This window comes from Lycorma delicatula, chromosome 8 (genome assembly GCF_047948215.1).
Source record: "Lycorma delicatula isolate Av1 chromosome 8, ASM4794821v1, whole genome shotgun sequence".
In the NCBI taxonomy this organism is placed as follows: Eukaryota; Metazoa; Arthropoda; class Insecta; order Hemiptera; family Fulgoridae; genus Lycorma; species Lycorma delicatula.
Genome location: NC_134462.1, coordinates 33,326,468 through 33,352,322, shown reverse-complemented (window position 1 = coordinate 33,352,322; position 25,855 = coordinate 33,326,468). Strand labels below are relative to the sequence as shown.

Below are 25,855 nucleotides of genomic sequence, written 5' to 3'. Positions count from 1 at the left end.
AATTACGATCAAACAGGTGATTACATGTGTTCCCAAGGTTGCCAACTTGACCCTCAAAAAGTTTCATTGTCATTAAATGAACTGCTTTTTCACTACATCAATTGTCTTGTTAATTATTGAACATATCTCATACCTCGTATTACAAAAACCTGTTTAGCAAAAAATGCAGTGACTGTTCTTCAGTCCTATACTCTTAACATGGCTCTCCTTTATTATTCTTCTAATTAAAAAAAAAAAATACAACTAGAAATCAATCTCTAAAGAGATAAAAAAAAATATATCTGTGTTGGGCATAAACATTAAGATCTAAACAGAATTTCAGTAAAACAATGCAGTGGCAGAAAAAATAATAGGAGCAATTCATTAATAGTGCAGGGGAATACTTCGAAGGAAATAACCCAGACAACATGTACATAATGGATCAATTTTTTTTATTTAGGACATAAAATTATTTTTGACGGTCGTCATGTTAACTGGGTTTTTTTAGATGAATTAAATCTGGGGGGAGATGAAAGGTATAATACGTTCATGGTTAGGTAATGTGCCACTATACTAATACAGATACTTAATGTACATAAATGCAATTAATGTTTGTGAAAACCATACAACAGCCATTTTTTGAAAAGAAAATCTTACCACCTGAAATAAAAAAAAGACAATGAAACAGTTTTGTTGTTGGTAATATTCAGGTTTTTGAATATTTTTTAATCTTCCTTTATAAAAAATATAAATAATTTATTTATTATTTCAATAAACAAATTCAATAATTTTATTAAAGATAGTGTACAATGTGAAATGTTACTGAAATTTTATCTTACAGATATTTTTGTTTAAAAAATACAATATAAAAGCTTTGAATTTTTTTTTTAGTAGCAATTTCCAATGTAGAAAACAATGAAGCCTGATTGATTGAGAGTTTTAGTATGTTATTCAGCAAAATCAGAATTTCTGTGCTAAAATCTCAAGGGATGGAAGATTCAGGTAATTTAATAATGAACAGCAAAAAGTAATAGATACATTTAATAGTTACAATAACAAAATTGTTAATATAAATATAATAAATTATTTAACAAACATACAATATTGAAAAATAAAATTAATACAAATTATATTACAATGAACTTACGATAATAAACACGGCAGTTTTAATAGAATATACTTTTAAAATATAACAATTAACTTATTTAAATTACAATTAATTATATATGTAAGATGAACACAGTAAAGAAATATTAATTTTGCAATGTACAATTTTTTCATGAGAAATCGGCAACATTAACATACAGCATGCTGTATAATCCAAAAAAATGTTCAATAAAAAAATTAAAGAGATTTTAAAGAAGTAATGATGAAATATTAAATATTAAGTAATCATGAAATATTTATTAAAATATCTCAACCTTTTTTAAGATTTTCTTCACTTTGTGTTTACTTATTTTGTGTCTTTTCTAAAATGAAAAGGTTACTTACAACTTCCAAAAACTAGGCATTAAACAGAACAATAAAATGATTAAATAAGGACAGAAATGTTTAAGGCAAGGATTCTATTATCACCATATTTATTCAATCCATATACAAAAAATATCTCTCAAATGATCAATGTTTAAAAAAACGATATTAACAAAATAAAATTAAGTACTAGTACAGAATTAGTTAAAACTGATACAAGTAAACCAAAAAAATGAAAATGAATAGAAATGGCAAAAAAAAAATTTATTACCAAATCAGTGTTATCAATATACTGAATATTTTATATTAAGAGAGTAAAACAAGGTAATTATATGACAGGAGTGACATAATTATAACTGGTTATCTTACTTCACCCAAATTAAATTATGCAGAGGCAGTTTTTCTAGTTTCATAACTAAATGGAATTTATACATAGTCATTTTGCAATCAGTGGTACAGTAAAAATAATTAAATAGTGATAAACCAGGTGAGAGACTAAATATTTATAATACTAAAATCTCTCTAATGTATTAAAAATTCCAGTTAATTTTTTTCAGATCATACAATAATATCATTGTAATAAATATTATCGTTTTCTCATGAAACTAACAATACTACAGGAAAATATTAAAAATATATAAAATCTATTATCATTTTAAACATTAATAACAATGACATTAATATATAGTAAAACAGCACTTAATATATTAACACAACTATAAAAAGATTAACTTTATTAAAAATAAATATACATTAATTATAAAACAATCCCTCTAGTGATAAACAAGTTACTAAGACTGCTACCAATATTTTCTACAAAAGAAAGTTTTTTAAAAATTTAATTAAAAATATTGAAGGGCACAATTAAAAAAACATTAGGGCTAGACACATACATTTAACTTTCAAATTAAAATTATAATTTTTTAAGATAAATAATCTTATACGTTACAATAAAGAAAATATAGTTCAAGCTCATGCAGAAGTTAAAAAAAAAACAACAAAATTTAAGAGAAAAATCCTTATTTATCCATAATGATTAGAAAAGATTTTTAATCCAGTTTCTCTCAGAACTGGTGGTGAGGATTAAATCTTCCAAACGCTTTTGCATGATATATGCCTTGATACAGTAACTTCCTTTAAATAGGAATTTTAACAATCCTTCTCCATAAAAAGAATTAACAAATCTTAATATGCAGTGTATCAATGTATTCATTTTACAGTGTATCCAAAGATATACTGCATTTTATCAATTAAGAACTTGTAACATTCTGATCTATCTACATTATCTATAAAATAATGATTAAGTACATAACTGCTTGTTTTATGGATGTTCAGCATATGAACAATTTTCAAATTAAAAACACTATTTAGTATACATAAAAATCAATGTTTTATAGCGATCTTATTTTGAATCTTTGTCCTATTTACCCTAGTAGTCGTCTGTCTTCTGAAAATATTGATAATTGTCTGTAAATATTTACAAAAATAAAACATTTAAACTAAATAAAAGATTCACAGAATAAATAAACTGTAAATCTGAAATAGAAAATATTATGCAGCAATATATTTGTTCATGACTGTAAATTTGATCCAGACAATAAATTGGGCATATTTTTCATTTAAATTTTGTCATGAGGAGTAAGATTCGTCAAGAGGTTCTTTGAATATTTTGACATCCCCATTCCCCAAAAAAATATAATATGAATTAAATTTAACTTTGATTGTTTTTTTTTTAAAGCAGGTACGACAACAGTCCAGCTAAAGTTTGTCAAAAGTCTATGTGTGTACATTAAAACATCATCAAAGAAAAATAATATAATAGGTTTATATAGTACATCAATATATATCCAGTCAAGCATAATTTATTTATAAAGGCACAAAAACATGTTGTACTATAGATTTAAGAAACTAACCTATACACATATTTAAAGCATTTAAATACTAGTTAACTTTTTGGGTACAATATAATGCATGTATAATAAATATAATACATAAATGCTATTATCATGAAGCAATCATGTGTGTGTATATATATATATATATACACACAATAAAATTTTAAAATTAAATTTATCACCAAAGTTATTAATTAACATCAGATGTTTAGAATGTGAATATAAATGTCCATTTACACAATGTATTGATGACATTCATTTGCAAATGTCAAGGAGGATTTTATAATATAAAACTCTCTCAACTAAACCCACAAAGACCTGAATAAGAGAAATAATTCCAAAAATATGGAAAAAAGTAAATACTTATTCAAAAGTATAAATGGAATACTTACATAAAAATAGATTAATCTCCGTGATTTGTACATAAAAGAACTTTAAAAAAATTAAAAGAATAAAACTTAAAAAATTATGTTCAATTACATTAGAAGTAATGCAGCACATCAACTGAAAGGCCAAAAATTAATTTGAGATGACAGAATTACTTACTTATTCAAGGCCCTTTCAAAATGTGTACTTAATATACAAAATGTTATGTAACATAAAAGAAATCGCTTTTCTTAATTATTAATCTTTAAGAATAATAATCAATATAGTGTAATTTACCTTGTTACTACTTCATTCAATTATTTTCTTAATATCATTAAATTATGCATATAAATATGTAATGCTAACAGATTATGTTTATCGCTGTAATGAATATGACTGCTATGATTAAGTACACTTGGAAGTAACATTATCAGATTATAATTAAGAGTCATAACTTAAGAGATATTTAAAGAGATTCTAGTAAGCACACCTCATTACTAAGCGATGAACTTTAGTAGTAATGAATTCAGATTAAAAGTACCCACAGAATTAAATTAGTTAACAATTGTACAATTAGTAACAATATATAAAATTCATAGGTACAAATTGTAATGTTATTAATTGACTTCATGGAGCTGGAAGAACAAATTACATTTATCGTTTCATTTTATCAAGTATCGGTAAAACCATGTCAAATGTAGGCCGTTTGCCAGGATCTTCATTCATACATATACGTATCAATTTTGCCAAATGGGATGATATACCAGGAGGTATACTAATACGAAGCCCTTCTAAAGCCACCTTTATCAAAAAAAAATAAAAGAAAAACAATTATTACATCCTGCTTTATAATTCAAACTCACTTTATAGAAGAATGTTGACATCCTTATGGACATCAGCAATCTGTTCTAAAAATGCCCACATCCTTTTGTACAATGTTGATACTATTTTCAAAAGTGCCAATTTGTATAACAGGATGCAAGTAAAAGATAACATAATCAAAATTATTGCACCCATTGCTTATTGTTTTATAATGAACTATTTTGAAAGAACTGTAGTTTGATACAAGTATTTTAGACAGTTCTATATGTTTGTACTTAGTCAAACTGACTGGTTTTTAAATATCAATATGTACCAGTTATCAGCAAAATGTATTATAATAAATAAATAAACAGTCTATTGAAGAGAGAAAATTTGTTTCTGTGGTTCAATCAAAATAAAAGGAGGGATAATGAAAAACAAACTTTCAATGTACAAAATGCAAAAAGTACCCTTAAAAATTATCCAATACATTTTTATTAAGCACATAAAATATAAGTTGACACAGTTCAGATATATACAAAAATATTAAAAAAAGTTGTATAAATGTTCATTTTGACTTCTAATTACAATGCTTAAAATAATTTATTTATTATACTAAGTGATTTTAAATTTGTATCAATGAAAAAAATTTAATATGGATTTTAATGATGTACAGTACATATAATAAAAAATGTCTTCATGTGTGATTTTTCAAAAACCACATAAACAATTTTGAAAATATAAATTAAAATAAGTGAAAACAAAATAATTTCACACTAAAAAAAACTGTATATGGTGAATTTTTATTATAGTAAGTTTTAAAAATAGAATAGTGGTAGGTTCTGCCTTTTATCTAAAAGGTTCGAATCCTGGCCAGGAATGGCTTTAACATGCTACAAAACTCATTCCTCATCAATATCATCAGAAAAGATAATTGTGTATTTGGGCTACAACCTGCAGCACTAAGAAAATAAATAATGTAATGCAATGAAAAGAAAGTTATTCTTAGGCACTTGACATGTGTTGACCCGAATGAAGACATAGTAATGGCAGAGAACAATTTAAATTAATCCAAAAAAATAATGATACTTAGATAGCACTTGCAGAAAAATTTGCAGGGGATTGAACACATTTATGATACTAACAAAAACAAAAAAAAAAAACTCATTGAATTTTATCTCATTCTTATATGCAAAAGAACTGAAATAAATAGATTATGATAAACAGAAAAGGTAGAATAAATCTGACTGAAATAATCAAATGATAGAGATAAAAAAGTAACCAATAAAGTGAGCTCTATATATTATGACAACACTATAGTTCTTTATAACCCTTTCTTCATTAGATTCATTTCTCACTTTCATCTAAAAAAAATTTTTGCACAATTCTGAGCAAGAAGACCAACTTTTCGATTTTTATTTTGTATATCACTTTTTGCGCAAGTTTAATTTTTTATTAAAATATATTTTCTGTTTATACGAAAATTAAACTATTATAATTAATTTAATTATTTTATCAAATCGTAATTTGATGAAGTAATTAAAAATAATGAATAGACTACACACAAACATCAAGTTTAAACTCGCTCACTACTGTCCTTTATTGCCTAAGTGCGTATGAAAAATACACAAAGTCAACATAACCTCAAATTGAGGTTATATTGTCTGTTGTTGACCTTAAACTGAAAAATTAAAGAATGATTAAACCAATCTTCATCAAATTTTCACATACACAACTTCATATATACTACTACATTATATCTAAATTTCAATAAAATTGATCCAGTATGATCTAGTAGTTCTGGAGATTTTCGAGCTACAAATTTTACACACACACACATCCTTATAAATATATAAGGAAGTTACATTTTAAGTAAATGGCATTATCATACTCCTCATATACCTCAAAAATTAAATTTCACCCCCAAGTCAACACAGTAAGACAGAAACTAATACTGTACTTTTCTCTGAGAAGTTTGTAAAAATGCAAGTATAATTAAGACAAGTCTGTGATTTCTAAATTAGTAAATAAGATCATAAGTTAGGTATAAAAATGTCTCAATTTCTCCAACTGATGCATTAACTGAATAAAAGTATAGTGTTACATAATTTGTTCAGAAATATTATAACTTTTCACAAGAAAATAAAAACAACCAGTAATATTAGAGCATATGTCAAGTAAACAAATTTTCTTCATATTTATGGTTGTTTTAGAAAAGTTGTAATTACAAAGATGAGAAAACATCTTGGAGAAATTCGTTTATTAAAATGCTATTGTTGAACATGTTGTACAAGCTGTTTTAAACAATCTTGGCAAAAATTTTAACTTCACATTAAGAGTAAAATGCATTATCGTATTATTATAATAAAAAAAAATGGTCCTTTTACTACTAAAGGGAAAAAGACTGTGTGAAAGGTCCAGTACAAAGTTCAATGACATCAACAATAAGAACTGAAAGTAAAAGAATAAATTTTCCATTTACCAGGAAAAAGAAAATTTGATAACGTTGGAGGGTGTTGATTGATCCTATTGTATGCACAGGCTGAAATAAGTAAGGTAGCTGCACTACATAATTCAACATATACGAGTGGTTATCTCTCAAGTAAAGACTGTTTGTTTCATTGTAAAAAATCTATTCTGAAAACTTTGTAAATATTTTTTATTTTTCTTAAACTATATCCCTTATACTACTTCTCTATATAATCGCCACATGAATTAAGACACTTATAGTAGCGATATACCAGCTTTAATACACCCTTGTCATATTCTTCTGCTGCCAGCCCATTTAGCCACTGATTTTTAAGTGCAACAGCATTTTTAAGTTCATCACCCATGAATTGCTTACCACTCAAAAATTCTTTTAATTTCCCCGCAAATGGTAAAGAAGGAGTTAAGTATGGACTGTAAATCCATACTTAACTCAAATTTATCCCCAATTTAGGGGATAAATTGGTAAGTGGTTGTAAATTTCTTGCAGGTCAGTATTCATTTAGCAATGTTTTCTGATTTTATCATCTTACGTTTGGTCAACAAGTCCTCGGTGATTATTGAGAGCCTCCTCGAACATTCTTCATCATGCACATTAATTCTGTTATTTGTAAACTTTTCACATCATCTTCGGACATTACTTTCATTCATTACATTATCATCGTACATAGCAACTAACTGCTTATGAATTACACGGTCGGCGGCAATATAGATTTTCTTATCCATTTTATAACATAATAACTCACACGTAATCAAAGATACTACCATCCGACAACTTATAGACAACAATAAAGTGTGTATATTACTAGCGTGGCCACAAACAACACAGGTTCATCAACCTTAAGGACAGAAATTTCCCAGTGGTCTTTACTTTAGAGATATCCCTCGTACATATTTATATGAGACAAACCTATAAAAGCTTCTTTTTTTTTTTAGAAATTTTGAGATTCTCAGGAATTATTTTAATTTTTTTTTAAAATTATTGTAATTATTTACCTAAAGCTAATAAGATCCTTTTTACTAATGATACTGACCTTCATTCCACATTCCATAGGGGATAAATCTGCAAATGGCACTTCACGTGTTGCCAGTTCCCATAAGAGAATAGCAAAACTCCACATATCAGATGCTTCCCAATTAATCTCATTAGGTCGTTTTAATAATGCTAAAGAAATATACAAGAAGTGAAAAATAAATATAAAAGCTTTACTGAATAAAAATAAATAAATATAACATACATTATATAAATATATATAATGGTACTAACATACCAAAAAGAATCAATTATGCAAGCAAAATACTTTTGCACGTTTCATTTTAAGCTTTCAATATGAAAGCAAATACAAAAATAACAATATAAAAACAATCTAAAAAAAGCAAGAGACTATGATTATGAATGTATCATCTTATTATGTAAATTAATGAGGTAATATTATTAAAAAGTACCAATAATTGAAACACTACTTCTACCACCATTATCTGACAAAAAAATTAAGCTAAACGTGTCTGATTTTTGAGAACTTTTGATATTTTGATCAGCAGATCTTTAAATAACTTATTGCTTCGGTCTTAATGTTTAATGTCTACTGTATATGAACTAACAACACCTGTAATAAGTAAATTAAAATTAATCCTTGCTGCCATAATATTATTATTATAAACTAAATTGTAAGTGTACAAAAACCACATTTTTCAGAGCAAAGTGCAGTTTAAAAATTTCCTCATTGATTGCCAATGTAAGCGCTCAAATATACAGCTCAGCCTACACATACACAATAAAAATTACACTATACTAATGAAAAATACACTGGTAAAGGTACTATCTTGTTCAATTTGGTAAATCATCTGAATTAAATTATAGTACAGAAATAGTTAAAATATGTGTAAAAGAAATAAAAGGAAAACATTACATACCTTCTGGAGACAACCAAGCAGGATAATAAACACGTCCTTTCTCCTGAAACGAAAACTTGGCATCTGCCATATTTATACGAGCAGTAAGGTCTTCATCAATCTAAGAAACGCAAAACAAATCAAAATTAAAATGAATATCTACACAAACAGAAAATACTGGTTCTGTAAGTACTGAATCATAACAACCAGAAAGTAGTTGAATAAATATTGCAGAACAAGCACTTATATGTATGGAAGTGCAAAACTTTTTTCTGTAAACAAGGTTTACAATTGAAAAATATTGAACAGAAATCAATATTCTAGTTAGTACAATTTGTATTATCAGATGCTTTATATGCTTCACACTGAATCTAATATTAACAATTTATGGGCAATTCTGCCTCCAAATTAGTGATCTGAGTTTCTGGCAGACAAAGGAATTATTGGGTTTTTTCATATATATTTATATTGAGAAGTAATAAAATAAGAAATATTATTAGATTCTATACTGTAGGAGGAAAGCTAAGTTTTACTTTTGTCTTTGATATGTATAATATATATAACGTTTTGAAAATTAAAATAATTCATTAACATATTGACAACCATTAATAAAATTTAATATTGAAACACAGTATGGTAAGTTAAACTTATCATATTAATTTCCAATAATCGATTTTTAAAATACAGCCAACTCCCGATTATCCATGATAATAACTACAAAGAGAATTGCAGATAATCAAAAATCGTAATAAATCGCAGTTGATTCAAAAATAATATTTAATAGAGTAATATGTGTTAAAATGATCTAATACTGTACTTGCAGTACTGTACTTACATGCACTTTTATATTAAAGTACAACAGTAAATAATAAAATATAGTAAGTACACTACACTACATTATTATGTACCTGGTAAAGGTAATATTCAGAAGTTTATTCAAAATACTTATTAACATTTAAAAAATTTTCACTATCACTAATACTGTACATAAATAGATTGCACATGCAAAAGTGTATGTATTGTAATGCATTAACAAACATTTATTAAAACTACAACAGCTAACAAGAAAAAAATACATAGACATTAAAAAAAACAATTAATGCCTTTTAGATATTCTTTTTTAAATAAGACGCAACTGATTGTTAGTTTAGTGTTTGAAAATACTTTCTTTTAATTGAACTTCATAGCTTGCTTAGCATAATAATATTGCACAATAAACAATCATCCTATCATATCCACAATGAATAGTAAAGCATTATCATAATCAAAACAAGCACACATTCAAATAGTAAAGTAAAATCTATCACAGAATGATGAAAAAATTTTTAATTTTTATAACCTTCTTTATAAGTTTTTAAAACTTCTTTCTGTCCAAGAAGTATTGCGGTTAAACTGGTCGCAGATAACCAGGAGTTGACTGCATACTCTTTCAATAATTTGTCATTTAAATTGTTTTCCGTTTTAAAATTTTAAGTTCTATCATGAACATACAAGTAAATTTTACTGTCCAGTATTGGAATGATTTAATTTTTAAAACATAGCATTCTCCTTTCTAATTCATTAATATTAAAATAAGAAATATATATACGCACACACACACACATTTTATTATAATAAAGACATATAAACAAAAAAATATTAATATTGCCAGTTCTATACCCTTGTGTAACTGTGCTACAATGAACATGAAATAAAAATCATGTATATTAACTTGTATTTTATATAGAAAACACAATAAAATAGTAGTAATTCTAATACATACCATGACATGTCTACTGTTGAGATAATACTGAGGTATAATACGTTCAAGACTGTGTAAAAATGCCATTCCTCTTGCTACATCTACAGCAAACCTCAAAGCTTGTGCTGAATCCACAACTACACCAGTACCTTCATGCAATAAAGTATACAATGATCCCCAAGGCATATGTTGGTTAATAACAACAAGATTTGGTGGTGAATTACAACAGCCAACAACAGGTAAAACATTGGGATGAGAGAAAATTCTATAATAAACAATTAAAAAAGCACTTATTAACACATCTTTACCTTTAATAGTTAATATTAACAAAGAAACAAACAAAAAAATAAATAAATACTGATCAGTAAATAGTCAATAAAAATGCAGAAAAGGAGTTCTTTTTAGAAAAAACAAACACTTCAGTACCACTAAGCAAAACATCTTTTAAAATAAAACCCAATAACTGGTATACTATTAATTTTAACAGATGCGTTTTTCACAATGAAATGTCAAATAATTGACAATCTGTTTCTTACTGTAATACCTCTATTCTAGAAGTTCTGAACGATAATAGTAGTTGTCATGAGATTTCATTGTTATTTTTAGCCTCAACTGGACACATTTTCATTGACAATCTGTATTTTTCTGCATGAAATAATGTTTTGAAACTGTTAATATAAAACAGTTATTTGATGGTAAAAACTAGCTTCAATTTTGTTTACAAAGTTGTCTGATATGTTCACATCTTATAAATTGGTTTTCCTACCCTACAGAAAAAAATGAAATAAAATATCTGATATGGACACCACATGACTTCTTTGTACGGCTACTAAATTACATATAACATTTTTAAAAGTATATAAAATGTTATTTCACTAATAACTTCATATATTTTCATAACTTTTTTTTTAATGTAATTATTGAATTATTATTTATTGTAAAACTATTTTACAATCAGAGGTTAATAATTATTAATAAAGCAATATATTTAAATTAAAAAGAAAAAAGGAAGAAAATTTACAAACAAAAAAGAATAAAAACATTATGAAAAGATAATAAATATAAAGAAGAAGAAAATGTTAAAAACAAAGAAAGAATAAAAGGATTAAGAGAAGATGATAAATATAAAGAGGAAGAAAACGTTAAGACCAAGTAAAGAATAAAAAGATTAAGAGAGGAAGATGAATATAAAGAGAGAGAAAACTAGCAAACATGTACACCACAAACTAAGAGAATTATATCAAACCAAAGAGCAATTAAATGATTGGCAACAAAAAACAAATTAGCGAAATGATGATCAACTCTGAATTAGGGAGAATTTGTCCGACAATATCAGAGTAATGAACTAAGATAAGAATTTTTTTGCAATTTATTAAAGATCGGACATGTATGCATCAGTGTATATGTTATTCTTGTGAGGGACTATTTTTCAGTCACTTTGTAGTTAACTTTAATATAGATAAAATTAAACTAGAAAATCCAAAAATAATATGATTCAAAATTATAATTTTCAGTTAATATTAAATAATCATATGTTTCACCAAATCTATTATATATACACATATGTAATAATGCCTATTAAATTAAATTACATATACACATTTTTAAAAGTTCATAAAATTTTATTTCATTAAAAACTACTGATTTTTTCATATTTTTTTATTGTAAACATTTTTTTACAATCACGGGTTAATAATTATTAATAAATCAATACATTTAAATAAAACAAAATAAATTAGAAAAAAGGAGATGAACCAATGTGCCTCCCTTGTAAGATTCAAATATTTCATTAATTAAAATTTTATTCAGCTATAACTCTTGAACCAATGAAACTATATTAAATATACACTATACATTAAATATATAGTAAATATAGTAATATATGAACCACTTATGAAATATCGTTGAAAAGCTCTTAATGAGAGCTTATTACTGCAATTCAGAAAGTCCAAAATCCAATTTTTTTGGATTTTGGGCTTTTTTGGTTCAGTCAATTGCAATCAAAAGGGGAGGTGCAACAATAAATGTTACAACAGTCCTAAATCCAAAATTTAAACATCCTACAGCTAATTGTTTTTGAATTATTTGAGATGCATATGTACAGACATTATGCCAAAATTGCTGCTGACATGCCACCTGCCTGTGGGACTGGCCGGCCTTAAGTTAACTTGTAACATTCTGGCACCTATCCGGTGATAAGCATGCTAATTGTGCCCTAATTAATACACTGTTCATTCAAGTATGAATATTAAAAAAAAAATATTTATATATATATATATATATATAAAAAATAAATAAAAATATTGCCATCTGCCCACTACTTAACGTGTTTAATACCTTAAAATCCCATTCATATAGTGTATGATATAGAAACGTTTTCTATATCATATAGTGTTAGTGACATGTGTTATAAGTTAATTTATTAAATAGGCGATTTATAATCTTGAACAAGGCTAAATATTTCTCTTCATCAAAGCAGAAACACTTTCTAAAGAATTACAGTCAAAATACACACCTCAATTTAGGAAATTCTTCATTAAAATCCCGAGATACACGTGGCGTACATTCTCTAATTGCAAGAATCTTTGCAACAATATCATTCTTTTGCCACCGTCCACGCCAGGTCTCACCACTTGGTGTGACTGCAATACGTGTATGCAGGGCAAGATCGGCAATATTAATTCCTTTATGACGAGACAAAGTAGCATCACCTGAAAAAAATTTTTATTACATAACTAAAAACTCATTTAAAAAGTTTAATACAATGTATTCACTCAGTATACGAGCAGGTTGATGTACAATACAAGTTGTCTCATATTTTAAAATAAAACACTATTAGCTGATACTAATGAGTAAAGAAAGAAACATCACTATAGTAAATTGAAAAAAGCTGCTTACTATTTAAGTCAAAACAATGAATCACCCAGTACATTATCGCAGTTGCACATCTCGTACTACAGTCAAACCTCCCTAATTTGAATAACTCCCTAATCGAATATTTACTTTGTCCCCTTCAAAAATCCTCTTTAAATCGAATTAAATCCCCTGCTTTATTCGAACATTTCAAGGACTTGATATATATTATTTCTTTGATGAAAACATTTTCAATAAAAAATTTACATACTGCAAATGATTTTCAAAGAGGTATAGATAGCAGTACATTCAGTTTAATAGTGTATAAAAATCAAGATGAATTTGTAGACCCTTCTCAATTTCAGAAGAAGAATGGAGTTTAATTTATAGAAACTAACATTACTATGGACGAAATTTCATTTGACTTGTTCACACATTCTGATGTTGATAATGCAGTTAGTGCTACTCCAACCGATGATATCATAGCATCTGTATCACATTCAACTATTGGTAAGGATTCTGATGAAATAGAAACAGTAGAAAATACAGCAAAAGTGCAAAATCGGCAATAAATAATCTTCAAACATTCTTTGAAAGTTCAAGCAAAGTAGAATATGGTGTATTTAGTCCATTATCCCTTGATTTTCAAATCTGCCAGAACTAAAAAAAAAAAAAATAGAAATTTTTCAAGAAATAATAAAGGTATTGTACTGTATTTCATATTTTTTTAATTTTTACATAATACTATACAAATTTTATTTTTTCTAATGTAATTTAGTACTGCAGTACATTATTAAAGATTAACATAAATTTTTAGTGAAGTGAATAAAAACCAGTATTTACTTTTACTTGCAATTATACAAGTGTTTACTTGCAGTTCTGTGAATAAACAAAGGTAAACCAAATACTTGACAAGTATTCTCTTTACTTGTAAAATAGGGAAGTGAATAACCTTTACTTATCAAGCGTTTACTTGTAACTACACGCAATTACTGATTCCGGTCAGACTTTACTTAAAACGAGTGAATAAAATCCTAAGTTCGGAAGAGTATTCAAGTATTTACTGATAGAATTTCAAGGTAGCTATTTAGTAACCTTATCAAACTTTCATTTAATTTTTATACTTGGTATAGCTGCTTTTGTCAACATTCGTCAACCGAAAACTTACAAAGAAAGGCGAGTATTGAGTCCAAGAAGATATGAAGAACTAATTCGTTTTACAAAAGAATCAGTTGAATTTTTGACGAACGCTTATTTGGAAGAAAGTAATGGAAAGCGAGGAGGTGCTCTGTCATCGCAACAGAAGATGGAAGTATTTTTGCGGTACTTATCAGACCTTGGATTTCAAAACGGTGTCAGTGAAGACTTCGGGATTCACCGTTCTACAGTATGCAAAACTTTCGATTACGTTCTGAATAAAATAAACAAAAAGGCATCTGAGTGGATTCACTTTCCACAGAATGATCATGAGTTAAATGAAGCCAAGAGAAAATGGAGTTCTCGCTTTAAAATGCCGAGCGTAATAGGTGCTGTGGATTGCACGCACTTAGAAATAAATAAACCAGCACGCTACAGAGACTATTACGTAAACCGTAAGAAGTATCCCAGCATCAACGTTCAGGTAACATGTGATTCCACTGAAAAAATCACTAGCGTTGATGCTTCTTGGCCGGGTAGCACCGATGACAGTCGCATTTGGAAACGGAGCAGTGTTTGCCAAACCATGGCTTAATTTAATGGAACGGTATGCCTTTTGGGAGACAGTTTTAAAACGCTGTTACGAACTCATTTTATATGGCATCTAAGTCGCTTATTTTGTTTATACGATGTAAAATGTTTTATTTAGACTAGAAAGAATATGACCATTTTTTTCTCAGAAATGTATAGCTTATCTTACTAGCAACATATCGATGGATTGAAACATAATAAATTATGATATACGGCACACAAAAAAAAAGAAGGAATTTGTGCTCATAAATATGTCACTTTACTTGAGGTCTATAAATATCTTTTCTGACAAATGATATCGGTAAACATGTAACACATAACGATTTGTAATGAATAAGAGTTTACAGTAAAAATGGTTTTTGTCAATATTTAACAATAATGGTTTTTTGTCAAGCCTTTTGAGTGGTGGGAATTTTTATAAAATGTAGTTTTCTGAATCTACGTTCACTTATACTAACATATATTACTAATCTGTGATTTATGACACGGGTTTTTCATCATATTTTGCCCAATTTTCAACCGATTTGCTTGAAAGTATTATTTTTAAAATCAGCAAACTACGTTTCATAACAGAAAGCAAAAAAAAAAAAAGCTTTCGCTAATAAAAAATGCGGTTGAAATGCGCAAAATAATTCTGCAATTAAATTATCGTAATTTTTGAGGCAATCAGATATCAACATATTTTCGCGGATCATTGTGATGGGAAAAGATTAAAACAAAAGAAACGTTTGATGTATTGACAAACGTGTCTGAACATGATGATGTACAGGATATGAATCATATAAGTGTTTACTTGATAAGTAAAGAGAATACTGGATAAGTAAAAGCAAAATGGGAAAACTACTGGCAAATACTTGGACAACTACAAATGTTTACTTATAAGTATTAATAAAAGGTTATTCACTTAGTCTCAAGGGTTTACTTTACTTGACCAGTATTTACTTTAAAGTAAAAAGTATAGTTTATTCACTTCACTATTTTATTAAATTATGAAATTTTTCTGTACAATTTTTGAGTTTCATTATTTTTCCTGTTTAAATAGAAATTCCCTAATCTGAAACAAAATATTGGTCCCTTGAGATCCGAATTAGAGAGGTTTGAGCGTATTTCTTAGTATTACATTCTTAACCACCATTAAATTCCAACATTTATAGCCAAATCTTTAGATAAAGAAAAAAAATACAGCAATTGTTAAAAATATATTTATTTATTTCAAAATTACTGTTTCTACAAAAATTTTATTGATTATTATAAAAATTACATAAATACAGCTATGGTATTCCAAATATGTTTAAATAGTTTTTTTCCTAATGTGTATGTTGCAATCTAATGTACAATAAGCAATCACCCAATGAGATGAAGATGATATGTATGAAATGTGGTTTTCTACATACTCAAGGCTGACCATTCCTGAGATGTGTAGTTAATTTAACCCCAACATCAAAGTAAGCTGGTATCCACTGTCTAGTATTCAATTCATAAAAAAGCAACATACGTAGGATATGAACCTCAGAATCTTCAACTTTGAAAATCAGCTGTAAAATACAGGGGTATTTCTAAATTAGTTACACAAAAGTAACCTTTAATAATGAAAAAAGTAAATAACTTACAGAATTGTTTGATTTATCACTGAAAGCTATATCATTGACACAAGCTTTAGGTGAAGGTGATAAGAAAAAGAAAACTGACTGGGTTTTGTAAACAAAATTTAGACAGATCTTAATAGAATTGTGTTCAGTGACATAGTAACTTTCCATATCTGCATTACAGATAATCAACATAATGTTCAAATGTAGAGCGAGTGGAATCCATGTCAATCAAACATGTATGAGACTTTTTCTTTTTTGTTTAGCCTCCACAACCATCATAAGGTATTACTTCAGATATGTATGAATGCAAATGAAGTGTAATCTTATAGTCTCAGGTTGACCGTTCCTGAGATGTGTGGTTAATTGAAAATCAACCACCGAAGAACACTGGTATGTATGGGACTTGCCTAAGGTAAATGTTTTTGTGCTGTAAGCTGTCACAAAATTTACGGTCCTTTCTTTTTTACATAGTAAACTGTATTTGGCATATCGTTCCTGGACATGCTTGAACATTATCTAATGCCACAATTAAATACGATATGAGCATAGAATTCATTTTCCAGCAAGATGGCATGCCACCACATTATCATCGTGCAGTTGGTGCATATCTCAACATGGTTGGACATGGACTGGACATGGTTGAATAATTTCCTGGCCACCATGATCGCCTGACTTAACTCCAATGGACTTCTCGGTTACGTTAAAGATAGAGTGTTTGTTTCTCCACTTCCAGGAAATGTCAATGAACTGCAGCTCCAGATAACACAAACAATTGCCACCGTAGATCAAGATGTGCTTCATAAGATTTGGCAGGAAACTGATAACTGATTACAGATGGAACATCTAACATGTTACAAAATGTAGCAATGTTGAATATTTGTAAATGAAATTTGATAATAAACTGTGTTCAGTATTGTATCAAACATTTCTCTCAGTTATTTACTCTTTTTTATTAAAGGTTACTTTTGTATAATTAACTTAGAAATACCAGTTAAAAATATATTTTATTAAAATATCTAAAAATAAAAATTCAATCTTGACAAAATTAATTGTTGTATTAGTGAGGGGGAGTTGTAAATTGGAAGGACACACAAATGGTTTGAGTGTTTTTTTTAAAAAAAAGTAGAGTTTTCTCTCTTGAACCTGACTTACATCCTATAAAGAGAATAGTTTGAAAACTTCCTGGACGCTTTTGAAATATTATCAAGATGAAAGTCGTTTCTGAAGCAGATAAAACTATTGATGGACAAAGATTGTTCACTTTGAACCTCAGAATAAATGATAAAGTTTAGCCTGAAAATATGCTTTTTATCTCTTATAGAAAAAAAATTCTCACATTTGCAAGTGATGAAAATATTCTGGGATGTGGAAGTTTCAGTTTTTTTTTTAATTTACTTCATATGTAAAGGTGAAACAGTAAAAACTATCGTGAGCTAATGCTAAAGGCAAAACTCAAGTCTCAAAAGAAGAGATTTTGTTTCAGGATAACACTCAATTTCATATGGCCAACAAAAAATTCTTTGCACTGAAAATCTTGGTTTTGATCTTCTGAATCATCTACTACGCTCCTGACCTAGTTCCAAGCAATTTCCTAGAAGAAGAGCTACGAAAGAATCATCTTTTTTCTGATCATGGAAGCAGTGCTGCGCACCAGCAAGTTTCTTCTAGGAAGGAATTCAAAAGCTTATTAAAAAATGTACCACATGCATAGAAGTAGGAGGGGGATTATGTTGGAAAATAAGGAAATGTAATTTATGCAAATGCAAACAAAAATGCTTTTTTTTTACTCGCTTTACTTTTTGATAAAAGAATGAAAACTATTTCTTTTTTTTTCTATAAAAATTGTTTAGTATTCCTGTGTGTATAAATCTTTTTCCAACACTTACGACTTCTTGTTTTCAGTCCAAGCCAGCTCTGATCTTTGAAGTTAATCTTCTTCAAATCTTGCCCTGACTCAACAGCAAGTTCTGAAAAAGAAAGCAATTATGTATTACTAAAAAACCAATTTTATAGATTAGACACAACAGCAAAGCTTCAGTGGTATTAGTAAAAAAGCAATGTAATGTAAGTAATAACTATGAAAGTATGTAATTTTGTAAAATACAAAAATTGTTAAGTCTAATGAAGAAATTAACTAGAAATAATATGTGAATAATTTTTGTATTTCAAATTACAAGTTGTTAACACTCAATAGTTGTCTTTTCAATATTAATATAGATTATTAATGGGAATATAGAGAATTTACATATAAAAATTCAAATGCTTTAAAATTGCCATAACTTAAGAATACAGTATCATAAAATTTAAATAAATGCATATTATAACTAATATTTTATTGCTTACAAGCTGACCTGCTAATGCTTCATTTGCAAGATTTGAGAATATATATATAGATTAAATAAACACAACTGAAAGTTTGATCAAACATTAAAACACTGTCATAACAGAACTTCACAAAATTTAACCTTTCCCTTTTTCCCCTATTTCCATTTTTCACAAAATTTTTTTTTTTTCACCTAACTAATATATATTCTGAATATGAACCAAATTGAACCATAATGGAATTTTTCCAAATATCTCATCCCAGCGCATCTAGCAGGTCCATTTTTACAGAGGTATTTCTTTCCATGTAAGAAATACATGTTCAGAATATGAGCCCAATCGGCCCATAAATACAATTTTCAAAATATCTCGACCCCAGCGCCACCTAGTGGGTCCATTTTTTGCAAAAATATTTCTTTGCACGTAACTAATATATATTCTGAATATGAGCCAAATATATATATATATATAAAATTAATAACATATTTAATGTTTAAGAATAATAAATAATTTCCATATATGAAATATTTATGCAGATATACATTTCAATATGAAGTAGTTAGAGATAAACAGTGTATTTTACTATTTTTTATTTATTTAAATTTATTTTTTTATTATGTTGTTGAAAACACTAATAACTATAAAGGTTTATTCCACTTTGAACAAAAATAATAATCAGGGGATAATTACCATGAAGACGTTTTGCTAATGGACCTCTTGCTTTATCTAATGGTGTATCACCATCTTTATTTGCAAGTGAAGCTAATGCTCCATTGCTAATAAGATCTTCTGCAAGCTGTTGATAGCCCCAAAAACAGGCATAATGTAATGGTGTATTACCATGTTCATTAGTAAAATTAATATCCGCACGATTTCTCAACAACTGAAAAACAAAGTAAAAGTTAAATTAAGAAATTTGTGCAAGTAAATATAACATGCGTATATCTTTACAAAGTCTGAAGACTGTTTTCAAAATTTACTTCCAGGTTCTCAAGGATCTTTTAGGTTCAGATGAGAGGACTTGATAGGAATTTTTTTTTACAGCTGGATACCAATGAGCAAGAAGGTTGTAGACAACAGTGGTAGGAAAAATAGGATTGTTAATCATTTTTAATTTTGAACAGCTGACAAAAAATCCTATTGGCTGACAACATATTAAAAAAAGCACTGGTCACAAATAAAATCAACAAATATGAACAAAGCCTAATATAGTACTACATACAATTTATGATCATAAATAACTGATGCTAAAATTTGCCAAAGAAAGAAATGTTACAAAAAAATTAACTAGGCTATCATCGAACTATACATTAACTTAGATTTTAATAATTTTATAAATAAAACATCTATCATAACTACAACAATCACTATTATTACAATTACCAGGTGAACAATATCCCTGTGTCCATGAGCAGCAGCCAGATGTAATGGGGTATCATCGCCACGGTTGGTTGCATTAATACGAGCACCTCGTTGCATAAGTAATTCAACAACTTTAAAATGGCCTTCTTTCGATGCCCAATGTAATGGACTGAAACCATGATCATCTCTGAAGAAAAAGAATTAATTATTAATGAAAACAAAAACAAAAAGGAAGCAATAAAAAGTAGAGAATGTTACATGAACTGTACTCTAAATAAATAGAAAGATTTTCAAACTCAAGAGTTTTAAAATAAGTAATATAACAGTCGCCCAGATTTATACGCCAACCATTCTTCAGAAGTAAAAGAAATGTGAAAGGAAGTAACAATCTGATAGTATTGTAAGAGTGGAATGCCATGATTGGAGAAGATTATGGGATAGGTAAAATGAAATGAAAGAAAAACTACATTGCAAAAATCATTAAAAAGTTATTCTAAATTGATGGTGTAATATTATTCATTCACAGAATACATTATAAATTACTCATGAATTCTAAAATTAATATAACAAAATTGTCAACATAACTTGAACCGATACAAATTAACAGTGAATATTTCAAGCTATGTGAATAATAAGCGAGTGAATATTCAAACAAAACTGATAGTGGTTACACTCATTAAAAAATGTCCAAATTGTTGGTGTAATCTTCACCCATAAAATATACCAACCATTACTCATGAATTCTATAAATTAACAGTAAATATTTCAAATTATAAAAAAAATTGTGAAAATTTTACAGGGAAAACACAAAAATTACATTTTTTAAATTTATAATTATGTAGGTAGAACACATCACTCTTTAAATTTCTATCACTCTTTATTTCTTTAATTCTTTATTTAGAGGCTCTAAGGGTTCTCGGAGCCTATTAAAACACTGACCAAATTAATTGAAGCAGGCAATATATGAGGTTTTCAGTGATTGATTGTATGGGGGTTTGGACATCTCAGCTACTAATACAACGAGATATGATGCTTCAAGTGAAATTTTGTCAGTATGGCTTGATTTACAAATACAAGTTTGTAGATTTCTCAAAGTATGTAATTTTCTTTTGAAAAATTCCAAGAGTTTGTTTTATGATCCAGATGTTTAGTTCCCAAGAGTCGAAGTAATTTTGATCCCTTCAAGCGTTCATCGGAGAGGATTTGAAAGCAAACACAACACACTGTGGCTTTTCATCCAATGAGGTCAAATTATAATTTAAGTAACTGTCATTATACAATGAAATAGATCATTGGATGTAGAGCAAGGAACATTGGATGTTCTTTCAGCAAAGGCATGCTGAAAGAAGCCTATTTAAACTAGAGTGGCAAGAACACTGGACAAAAACTAGAACTGGGGCTTGGATCCGCCAGATGCTACTGGAGCTGAACACCGTGGCTAGGGAGGGTACACCAGGGTGGTAGGTGGGATGCTATGTCTGCCAATTCCTCTCCAGTCACAGTGAGTTTGGTGAGTACTTGTACAGATTTAAGAGAAAAGAATTCCTGGAATGTATTTTCTGCGCTTCTGTGGAGTCACTGTTCCACACGTTTTACGAATGCCTGAGATCGAAGGAGATTAAAATATGAGCACAGCTGGAGTGGCTCCCCACAGAAAATACAGTGGTATACATGCTCAATGGTGCTAACAAGTGGAAAGAAATTGAAAACTTGGACGACACAAATTTTGTTGACAAAAGAGGAAGCCTGGGTTCACCCCTGTCCTACCAGTTAGAGGTATGGCAAAAATGAATAAAAGAAAAGATCGAGCCCCAGCTGCTTGGGCAGCGACCCTCAGGAAGGCATAGCTGGATCTGGATTCATCCCTGTCCTACCAGTTAAGAGGCATGGCAAAGATGAATAAATGAAAGAGCTAGAACCAGCAGGCCAACCTGCCGTACAGGCGGTGGGTGGAGAGGCCTGTTAGAGTCAAAAGGACACTCCCCTGGGTTGAGTTATACTTCAATCTTCAACCTACCCAGGGAGCAGAAAAAAACTTACAATGGTCTCAAATAAGACAATAATAATTGAGCTGTTCCACCCTAACTTCCCAAAAACGGTAAAAGGTAAGCTAGACATGCAATACCAGATGAAAAACAAGAAGATAAACTATGAACAAGAAACTAAAACTAACACTAAACCAATCCAAACAAAACAAAAACAGACTACAAGCATGTAAACGCTAACTAAAACACCAGAACAAGAAGTGAACAAAAAACAAAATCATAAACTATAAATAAATAAATCTAAAATAACCCAAAATATAAAATAACATCTAAAACAAACAAGATCTTGTAAATCAAGAATAAAAACTCAACTGTTATACAACAATCCATTTGAAGTGGCCAAGGGTAGTTGCTTGACCAATTCAAAAAAAAAATTAACTTACCCACTTGCTTTCTGCATGTCTCAGGATCTTAAAATTATTATTTTTTTTAAGCAGTTTACCTGTGGCGGCAACATATACCTATATATAAAAAAAATAAAGCAAACAGTGTATGCGATCCCTGCCTCTTGAAAAAATTACCAAAAGTGAAATTTCACAGTTTTTCATGTTAAACCACAATATTACCATGTTATTGGTAATTTTCTCATAGAAAGAAGTGATACGTAAAAACCACTAGACCAATTTTTTACCTTCAGAAAATATGATTAAATTGCTTTCTATTTCATTCTTCCAGGACTAATGGTTTTTAGTTATGATTTTTTTCCGTAAACCCTTACAATCACAAAAACAGGTGTGCGCATCGTAACAAAAATGGCCGCCACAGGTAAACTGCTTATAAAAAATAGTTTTAAGGTCCTGAAACATGCAGGAAACAAGTGGGCAAGTTTCAATTTTTTTTTAATTGGTCAAGCAAGCAGCTTTAATGTTTTTTTGGGACACTTAAAATGGATTGAGCCTTAATCTAAACTACAACCAAAACAAAAACATAAACTTGTAAACGTATTCATAACCTAGACATAAATAGAAAACAAGAACAAAATCAAAACCGAAACACAAAATATGCCTAAATAAAAACATTAAAAATATTAAACATATTAAACACCAAAACAAGAACATAAACCACAAACAGAACAACAAAATAACCCAAAAGCAAAAACATAAACCAGATTTTAAACACAAAAACATAAATAAATGCCTAACTATCATATATCGATCGGGCGACAAAGAATGTCCTGCGCACAAGCATGCGCAGGACATTCATCTATCAACAGTTGTACCTGGCTGATTTCCGAACATGAGAACAATTTGGGCATATGGATGACCCTCCTTCCCTCTTCATCAAGCAGAACTGTTCAATTCAGTATTGTACAAATATAATATAGATTATTTTTGGACTAAATAAAATAATATTTAATATTATTTTAAATATTTAAGGTTAATTAGATGAGGTTAACAAGCAAAGCAGATGTTAGGTTGTCTGGTGATATTGTATGAAGTTCAGAAACTGGTTTAGTTTTATTTTTATAATTTACTAGTGTTAATATTTCATGACAATCTATCAATAACTGAAATCAGTTGACATAAATTTCAACGAAGTTCACTTAAGAAAAAATAATAAACATTAGATACAGATTATATGAAAAATAAGTAATAATATAAACTCAAAAATACTGAAACAAATTCACCACTACGGGAATATATAATTTTTTGATTTTTCATTTTAAAATATTTATAATCAAAATATACAACAAAGCAACACTTTTTTTTTGTATATTTACAATCAGCAACATGACAAAACAAAATATGCCAAGAGTATTGGCTTTTGAATGGCATCATTTTTTTCTAAATAATTACCAAAACTAGTTTATCAGACACAATTCTCAAGATGACACTCATGTGCATTTCTTATGTGAACATTACAGTTCTTTTCCATACATATTGTAAATAAACTGTAGTAAATAATAGCATACTATTAGAATTTTAATTTATTATATCATAATTAATTTCAATTTACATAAAGGAAACAAAAGTGATTTGGTATTTTTTCTTTATGAAACCTAGAAATTTGTGTAAGCTTATAATACACTATTACTGTAAGTAAACTAAACAAACTGCCCATTCAAATTTTTGATGACTGGGATTATAAATACTGTAACATTAAAAATAATTTGAGCATAATTTACAGCTTTGTGGTGAAATTTTAATGTCACATGCAGAAATTCTAAAAGAACTTTTATCTTTAAAACGTTTTTCGATAAAGAAATCTTCTAAGGTTATATTAAAGTCTTGACAGTTCCACAAAAAATGTTTTGCTCATCTTGACAACTTTCATGCGGCTACAAATGTTTATAAAGCAAATTCAAAAAAGGGGTATTTTTACAAAACTGATATTTTATTTACAATATTGATATATTACGAAATTTTAATTAATTGATTCAATTCGCCAATTTGTGTTCAAAGTGTATAAAATTATTCAAACAAAAATGTAAAATTAACTGTGCTTTAATACAAACGTAATTGTACGCAAAATATTTATTAATTAGTAATAACTAAACAATCTGAAACACAAAAAAAATAAACCACATCCTTCTTTCTGATTAGTAATTATATTTGTTGATGAGGTAATAATTTATTTTTACTACCCACAATACGCAGCATTAAGCCTACGTAAACCCACAACGTCCAATGCTATTTACCATTCACTCTTACTAAATCAAAATGAAAAAAACTAGTTTTTGATTAATCTATAGAAATATATAAAACAGAATTTTTTTTAAAATGGATAAGCTATACAGAGTTCAAGATTTACTTACCCTTGATTCATATCATGTTCTGTGTCATCCAGCCAAACTCTTACTTGCATTGCATTGCCTTCTCTACACCAATGAAATATATCTTCCATTATTAATAATGAAATTACAAAATATATATAAATAAAAAAAATAAATAATTAAGAAAATCTCGATTTCGTGGGCGTTCGTAAAATTGTACTTCAAATAAACAAACTGTCAAACAAAACCATATACAAGGCTTATCACAACTAACAAGTTACTTTGATATCAACAAACACATCATTTTCATTTACGATTAAATAAAAATCAGAACAATCGTCATAACATTGTAAATCTTTTAGCATAGAACTTTAACGCAGTTTTTAGCTTACTCTAGACTAACTTCCTTACATGGAGATATCAGTAAAATCTCCAGGTATCATTGTAGCCAACATAGCGATTCTGTGAATCAATTTTACTTTTTGTTTATTTACATTATATAGCATGTAAAACGTTTCCCATAACATCCGCTTTTGAAATATTGATGAGATTATATTGATTAAAAACTACTGAAGCTTGGATTTTTTTTCTGAAGACTGAAGGAACCCAGA

The 25,855-nt window shown here is 28.3% G+C and overlaps 1 protein-coding gene across 1 annotated transcript; it reads right to left on the bottom strand.

The window, feature by feature from the left end:
- Window positions 1–1,005: 1,005 nt before the first annotated feature.
- Window positions 1,006–25,672, bottom strand: Ilk (integrin linked kinase). The gene is made up of 9 exons (XM_075374324.1): window positions 25,287–25,672; window positions 20,508–20,673; window positions 19,815–20,007; window positions 18,689–18,769; window positions 13,148–13,343; window positions 10,654–10,897; window positions 8,913–9,012; window positions 8,033–8,163; window positions 1,006–4,511 (listed from the first exon to the last, which is right to left on the bottom strand). Exons 1-9 carry the CDS (start codon window positions 25,373–25,375, stop codon window positions 4,365–4,367), a joined length of 1,347 nt encoding a protein of 448 aa, XP_075230439.1. The 5' UTR covers window positions 25,376–25,672; the 3' UTR covers window positions 1,006–4,364.
- Between the last annotated feature and the right edge of the window lie 183 nt (window positions 25,673–25,855).

Excerpts from the sequence above, each read along its gene's own strand:
- Ilk (XM_075374324.1), bottom strand. The coding sequence starts at position 25,375 with ATGGAAGATATATTTCATTGGTGTAGAGAAGGCAATGCAATGCAAGTA. Across the intron at positions 10,898-13,147 it reads GAAGAATTTCCTAAATTGAG|AATTTTCTCTCATCCCAATG; the intron begins GTGTGTATTTTG and ends TGTTTATTATAG. Across the intron at positions 4,512-8,032 it reads CTATGGAATGTGGAATGAAG|GTGGCTTTAGAAGGGCTTCG; the intron begins GTCAGTATCATT and ends TTTTTGATAAAG.